General features: G+C 37.1%; 1 protein-coding gene across 5 annotated transcripts in view; it reads left to right on the forward strand.

Moving 5' to 3' along the window:
- The window catches only part of LOC144082869 (X-linked interleukin-1 receptor accessory protein-like 2), a 160,346-nt gene extending 153,873 nt beyond the window's left edge, over window positions 1-6,473 (forward strand). For 3 of the 5 annotated variants that reach the window (XM_077610331.1, XM_077610333.1, XM_077610332.1), the window contains exons 13-19: window positions 637-782; window positions 1,102-1,179; window positions 1,264-1,380; window positions 2,295-2,417; window positions 2,726-2,968; window positions 3,104-3,134; window positions 4,646-6,473. In XM_077610331.1, the coding sequence (XP_077466457.1) occupies window positions 637-782; window positions 1,102-1,179; window positions 1,264-1,380; window positions 2,295-2,417; window positions 2,726-2,968; window positions 3,104-3,134; window positions 4,646-4,734 (827 nt within the window). In that variant the 3' untranslated portion in view covers window positions 4,735-6,473. The remainder of the gene's footprint in view (window positions 1-636; window positions 783-1,101; window positions 1,180-1,263; window positions 1,381-2,294; window positions 2,418-2,725; window positions 2,969-3,103; window positions 3,135-4,645) is intronic. The other 2 variants (XM_077610334.1, XM_077610336.1) reach the window with 1 other exon arrangement.
- Window positions 6,474-7,902: the final 1,429 nt, after the last annotated feature.

A 7,902-nucleotide genomic window follows, 5' to 3' on the forward strand; every position in this document is an offset into this window, starting at 1 on the left:
TCTCGTTTTACACTCAATAGCTGCTTTTCTGTGGCATATGACAAACTATCTTTGCCAGTTTAGATGGTAACATGGCTGTTGTTCTAAGTTTCCATAATGACAGTTTGAGGGCGGATCATGGAAACAGTAAAACAAAAAAGTTGACAGAAAGAGTAACCATACACCTTGCTTAAAATTTGTATGCCCTCATTTAATTTTAATTACTAACTCTTTTTTTTGCTTTGCTGCTGACATAGTAACAAAACCCAACATATATAGTTTGAAAAATATACATATAGTTTGAAAATAAATGGAAATGATTCATTATTTATATCAAATATGTTTCAAGGGCATTTTAAATATTAAGAGAAAGATGGAGAAGACTTCCATTAAATAAAAAGCCAGTCGACCTAATTTTACCAGTGCTGCGTCTTATTTGTGGTATTTAATTACTCTGTGTGAAATTGCAGTAGGTTCGCTGGAAATGTAATTATTTCAGCAATTCATGCAGATCTTCTTTTAGTGAATAGCATTAGGGATGCCACAAACATAAATCCAAATTATCTGCGAGTTAGGAAATATCTAGTATTTATTTATGACAACACATCCAACTCACTATTGAATCACTATGTCTTTGTCTCTGTTCTGCTTACTCAGCATACATTGAGGACCTAGCTCGTAGTGTACTGCAGAGTCGACGTTTGATTATTGTTTTGACACCAGAGTTTGTGGCCAAGAGAGGTTGGAGTATCTTTCAGATAGAAACACGCCTTCACTCCATGCTGGTAACTGGAGAAATTAAAGTAAGTCAGCATTTTGAGACCTTTCAAAACATTTTTTTCATGTTTGAGTGTTATTGTACTGTATGTTAGCATGAAAGCAAAGTCAAACCCAATTTCAACGGGCACACAAATAGAATGTGAAAAGGTTATAGGGCCGCCATAGTTCAAGGATTCAGGGAACCTTTTTCATGTTGTTTTGTACATTGAATGACAAAAAGTAACAACAATGCAGAAAAGGCAATAGGCAGCCTTGGCCCAGACCTGCAATACAAGGTTTTTTTTATACATAGAAAATGTTAGTGCATGTCAACTCCTTAAGTGTTTATTTTTTTAATATTAGGTCATCATGATAGAATGTGCAGATCTTAAGAGCGTCATCAACTTTCAAGAGGTGGAAGCACTTAAACACACAATCAAGGTATTCAGAAAACAGTGAGCAGAGAGTTTGATTTTCCATCTAAAACTATAAGATTTATTCAAATATCTACTTTTTTCTTGTTAGGTTTTATCCATCATCAAATGGAGGGGTCCAAAGAGCAATGAACTATCGTCAAAGTTTTGGAAACAGGTGGTCTACGAAATGCCTGCTAAACGGAGAGAGACTTTGTCACGGCGACAGGTAAAAATATCTGCGACTACCGCTCCCCTTCTTTCCCCTGATTGGCTTGCCATCAGAAGGTGACTAATCGACATTAGGCAACAGTCTGACGCATTGGTTCGGAGAAGACCACCGACATCGTTTGCTCTCAAAAAAAAGAATTCCGGGAGTTCTGTGTTCGTCTTTTAATGACAAAATTAAGAGCCTTTCTGACTTAGGAAAACGTAGGAAACTGACGTACCTACAAGAACCACGTTGCATTCCGCAATATTATTAAAACAGGCAGTTGCTTCATTGCACCATGTCTTTCTCTTGATTGGCTTGGTAATCAGATGGCCATGAAGTGGTTCAACACTTGAGTTTGGATAGACTGTACTACATGATGAATGAATAAATCAGACAGGACCATCATGTTTTCAAGGTTACATCAAACTTTTGAATTGGGCTAAACATTTTTTTTAAATGCTTGCTCGTTCATTCATGTGAAGTCTGCTTCAACAGTAAAGACCAAGAAAAAGTGCCTTTTCAATTTTTAGGCCAATGAGCACCCATAATGGAACCTTTTTGCAGAAGAATACTGAATATAAACCATTCATCTCGCTCAGTAACAGATTGTAGGCTGAATAGCAATAGTAGTGTGGATTTGGCCCTTCACCTCAATACTGCTCATAATATGTGAAGAATATTCTCAAAATACAATCTTAAGGTGGGGGGTTTAGATGAATGAAACATCACTGATGGTGTAGTGGTTAATCCGCGTGACTTCAGTATGGGCAGTGAAGTAATGAAATTAAGATCACAAAACATCACATTACTATGATAGTCCCTAAAAGGCAAATAATAAGTAATAAATAAATAAATAATGAGTCAGTTCTGTGGCTTCTCATAAAATTAACGCAACCTGCCCCCGCCCCGACACCCATCCCCCCAAACAGGTGATGGACTCTGGTGAACAAGGCCTATTTGGAGACCTACAGACATCTGTCTCCACCATTGCCATGACAACCACCTCAGCATCTCTGGTGCCTCAAAATGAAAATCGGCATGGACATCAACAGGTCAGCTGTTGCAGTTAATCTACATTATATATATTATCTTATGCCTTGGAGTATCTTTTTTAATTGGTTAGGGGACATTTTTTCTTAAACATAAATTACTTAAACACACATCCCAGGTTGCTCCTCTTCTTAGTATTGTCTAATCCTACAATGACTTTCTACTTAGTACATTCTGTTTATTTTTTATTTTTTTAGCTTCGAATGTAGGACCCAACAAACCATATTGTTACAAGGTCAATTGAAATGCAGTTTTGAGGAACACTGCATGACAAAAGTTTTTAAAAAAATGGTGTTTCTCTCCTCTGTAGGTTTCCTTGGCAACAGAAATTCCTGACTACAACCAGATGACCTTGCCTCTCGGAGGGGGTCACATGGCTGCAGCATCCCAAATGAGGCATTTCTGCCGTAGCTACGAGTTTCATCTTCCCCCACAGCCTCCTCCTGCCCTGTCGCCTCCGCTCCCACCTCCATCCACCATGCAGTTCTCCACTCTGGGCCCCGGGGGGCGCCACGTCTACTGTAACATTCCCATGACACTTCTGAATGGACAGGTGGGGAGAAGGCACATTAATGTTTATTGGTAGAAAGCTTGTAGCAAACCAATCCTAATTTTTTAACCCTCAACTCTCTTGTTTGTGTGCACGTCCCCAGAGATTTTTCAACTAAAACCCCTCTTTTCTCCCTAGGGGTTCAGGGCGGTTGACTGGGGAAGAAGAGGTCTGTTTGGATAAAATAAATATACAAAAAAGAAAATGCATCCACATTTTTTTCTTTAATTTTTATCAGTCTCTTTGTTTTTTGGGGAGTCTGGGGTGCCTTGTTCTCTTTTTAATGCTCATATCACACACAGTTGTTCCAAAAGCATTGGGAATAAGACAAGTTGTAATGTATATTATATTAACTCTATATGCACCATCAACATGGATTTCCCCAAATAGACAATCAGAATGAATGAGAGGAAATGTAGATGTTGTTTAGATGTAGTCTTTATTATTACAATTTTCAGGCGTTTAAGAGTTTTTTTTCTTCATCACCTTATTATTAAATGTTTGGGTGAAAATAGTGTCCTCCTTCGAGATACTTTGCCAGGCAACTACCTTCCCATTCGTCCTCATTAAATGACTCGCAATGTCAATCCACCAGACTGCAGAGTTAAGCACAGCTACATTTTTTAGTGCGTAGAAATACCTAATTGTAGTATCAACTTTACGTTTAAACTGACCATTTATCCAAACAGTGGGCACAGTGGAGCTCTATTTGTGCTCAACAAAGCCGTTCGCCACAATGCTGCCTTGAATGTAGTGGTTATTAAAGATACAATTTAATCTCTGTGGGAGTTCTACATATTGAGAGTGATGACTAAGGTAGCCAGTGGTGGCTTTGCGTAAGCAGCAGAGGGATTGTCCTTGGACATGTGCCTGGTAGAATGACAATTTAGTGGCAGAAAATCCATCTCAATTTGCGCCTGTTCAGATGGCATCTAAATCGTAGCACAAGGTAAACTGCCAGATGAACGCGATTTTGATTAATTTGATGTAGCCACAGGGAACTAGATTGTGACCACCCGCGACAAGCTCTTTCTGAAAGTTTCATCTTCAATCTTTGATTGTTTTATTTATAATCCACATGTGTCAAAGTGGCGGCCCGGGGGCCAAATCTGGCCCGCCACATCATTTTGTGTGGCCCGGGAAAGTAAATCATGAGTGCCGACTTTCTGTTTTAGGATCAAATTAAAATGAAGAGTATAGATGTATATTAAATTTCCTGATTTTCCCCCTTTTAAATCAATAATTGTAATTTTTTCATCATTTTTTTCTGTGTTTTTAGTTAAAAAATCATTTTGTAAAATCTAAAAATATATTAAAAAGCTAAAATAAGTATTGTTTTAAATCTATAAAACACTGAATATTCAGGGCTTTTAATCCATTTATAAAAAAAATGTAAATATTATATCTATACCACGTGAAATCAAGTTGACCTTAAAGCGGCCCGCGAACCAACCGGAGTCTGACCCCCTTGTTATAATCCATTGTGATGGTGTTTCAAGCAGATCTATAAGTATGTTATCCTCAAAATTCTTCTGGATGCAACTGTAGGTGGCGTGATACACAGTTGCATTTTATGGGTTAATAATACAACACAGCACCACATTTCTTTTTTAGGGATGCACAATAAATTACTGCCAAGGCAATGACTGCTTTAACCATATTATATTGTGTGTCTACCAGGTTTCTCAGAGCAGCACACTTGGAAAGAAGCCCAATCTTCACCTGAACAGCACCTTTGTCCCAATCACCAGCAGAGAACTAAGCTCTGATATCTGGTAGAAACACTGTTAATAGTGGATTAAAGACTCCTGGTTTACAAAGAAATACTCTCTGACTTAGGAACTGGTTTTTTTGGACCTTGTACAGCTATGTGTTGGGGTCTCATCATCCCACATTGTGAAAAAAAAACTGCTATAAACTCTTAAAATGTGGACCAGACAAGATTTGGACTGCTCATGGACCAACACAGATTACAAACTGATTGTATATTTGTATTGAGCCCACCATTGAATTAGAGACTTATATACAGTATGTTACAGTGGTGAGTAAGATTTTAAAATCACTCCTATGCTTGCAATACAGGTAGATGTGCTACTGAAGATTTTCGCCCACATCAGAAGCATGATGGACATGTTGGATTTCTTTATGTTTTGATCTGGAAGTATCCTTGACAAAGGTCCAAGAAATTTATTTTTAAAAAAAATGTGGGTCATGCAGATGTATTAAGTGTATTAAGGGAACACTAAAATGAACAAAACTGCACATGCAGTAATATTTTCATGACTGACTGTTTAAATTCCTATTTAAACCAAATGCCACTGTTTGTCTTTGTTTTGCAATAGAACAGAAAATACAACATGTTTGCTTGTAATACTACTGCTAAACAGGAATACTCATAGTAACCCTTTTTCCATCTTCTTTCAACTTTTCTTTCTTCACGGTAGACCTATTTCTCCTTTCTAGTAAAAATCTTGTGTTTTTTTTTGTACCTTACCAATTTGGAAATTGTAGATGTTCATAGGAAATCCATGACCCTCATGGATATCTCTCAGTTCATGAAATGATCTCTAAAATCTTGGAAACCAATTCCATCCTACTTATAGGTGAACGTGATATATTGGCCTCAGACACTAACATTATGTATTTCTACAAAATAATTCTATTTCTAAAGTTATGGCTATGACTGTAAAGCTAAATTGGTGGTGGACTTGGATGTGAACAACATCCATATTAGCTGATTTTTTTTTTTCCGAAGAAGGCGGCTAGCAATGAAAATGAGAGGCTAAATTACGTATTTAGCTATTTGAACTGATGGAGGTAAACTGGTAAACCTTAACCCCAAATCTGCAAGTATAAATTAAATGGCTTTTTCTATTTGCATGGTCATCCATTTCGATAAAATAAAGAAATAATTTTAAAGGAAATAGGTAGACTAAAAGGCACAATTGTTTGTGTAAGGCTCTTTTGACCAATGATCTTTAAATCATAAGGTCATGAATGTCTCGCAAATGATCTGATTTTTATTATTTATTTTGTTTGACTTTGTTGACAGTTTTATTCCTCTAACTTTAGTGAGACTTTTACCTGGTTCAGTTCTAAATGTTGTTTTGCTACAATATTCTGTACAGCTTCAATAATGTGCGCATAAATCTATTACAGGAGCTCTTTCTTCCCTAGAGTTTGTCCTTTTATTTCTCTTTCAAGATGGACCACTAACAGGCGACAGGCAGCACCACAGAATTATTGTCAGCTTTAAGAAAAAAAATGAATTGTTCTTACCCTGATATTTAAGCAAAGAGAACCTGTTTTGAATTTATGCAAAAGTACTGTCATTGTATTTACAGTAATAGAACCAATGAATTCTGGACATTTGAGATTATTTGATACAATAATTATCAATGACTTGTTTTATCAAATCGCAATATGAAGTCTAGTGGTTGTCTTATGATTTAAGATTATTTTGTTGAACAATCCTTGGATATATTGGTTGGAATAATTTAAACGAGAATAAAAGTCACGCAAGTTGTTTTACATATCGTGGATGAGTCTTCCTCCCATCATAATGATCTCTCCATTTTTCTCCATTATCATCCTCTTAGATCGTTGACGATTCCATATCTTCCGCCATCTTCTGTTGTCCTCTCTTATTCGCCATTTTGGAGAGCCACCAATAATACTCCTGGTTAGACTGATTCCCAGGTACATGAGCCGGCTGACTGCCTTTTCATATTTAATGTCATACCCTGCAAATTCATTTTTCCAATTATAGCGTGTCACAAAATATAATTAGTGTCAAATGGGTTTTCTTTCATGGATCTAAGTGCAGGTAATATGAAGGGACAGTCAGTACATTTAAAATATTTATATTTCCTTTTATTTAAATGCGATGGTTTGGGGTTATGCTTTTAATAACCCGACAGACATCATGGAAAGAAAAAAAAAAGCAATATAGCATTCATTCATTTTCTGAACCGCTTATCCTCACAAGGGTCGCGGGGGGTGCTGGAGCCTATCCCTGCTATGTGCACCAGACCCTGAATTCGTGGCCAGCCGATCGCAAGCAGTGATTTATATGCTTTAAATCTAAAGTAAACAATATTATGAATGGTCGTATGCCGTACTGCAACTGTATTTGCTTTAGATTTTTCTAGTGACGCCTTCAGCAAAAACTATTTTATGGCTATAAAACCTCTACTGCAGCTACAGCTGTGACACATAAAAAAATATCAATAATAACCTCATACAATTGAAATATTATTTAGGAATATAGCCATATTTTACTCACCAAAAATCCTTTTTAACTGTACACAATATTCATCCTCCTTTCTTTCTTCCTTCTTTTCTATCGACATCGAAGCTAATGCTGAAAGTCGAGCCTGTCCTGTCGTATTTCTGGCATACGTTTTTATTCGATTTAATGCTGAAAATGTTCGTTCCCGGTTGTGACAGGCTTGCTTGCTTTGGAGTTGTCCGACCTTTCTTAATGATGTCCAGCTTTTTTTCTTGAAAAGTCCATCTTGAAAATGGCTTAAAATCAACACAACAATATATTTGCTTGTGCAGCTCGCTCCTGATACAGTTTGGTAGCTCTGGCTAGTCCACTCTATCACTAGCCAATCATAGTTGGTGAAAGCGATGACGTATCCCTACGCCTGCGAGAAGGCATTGTGATGTTGCCAACTTGAAATCTGGTTGGTTAAAGCAAGAGTCTTATCGACGCTTGTATAATGCAGCAGAGCCTGCAGAACTGATTGTGAAGGCCTTGAGGCAGATTTCTGACCCTGGCAACAAATAATAGGCTGAAATGTGATTGGTTAAATGCTTCAATATGAAAACACACATCTGGAAGCAGTGCAACCAGGGGGAAAGCAATGAAAGGAAGCTAACAGACCATTTGGAATTATTTAATAAGTATTCATGGACAAAATATAATTAAC

Source organism: Stigmatopora argus, chromosome 9, assembly GCF_051989625.1.
Source record: "Stigmatopora argus isolate UIUO_Sarg chromosome 9, RoL_Sarg_1.0, whole genome shotgun sequence".
Classification (NCBI taxonomy): domain Eukaryota; kingdom Metazoa; phylum Chordata; class Actinopteri; order Syngnathiformes; family Syngnathidae; genus Stigmatopora; species Stigmatopora argus.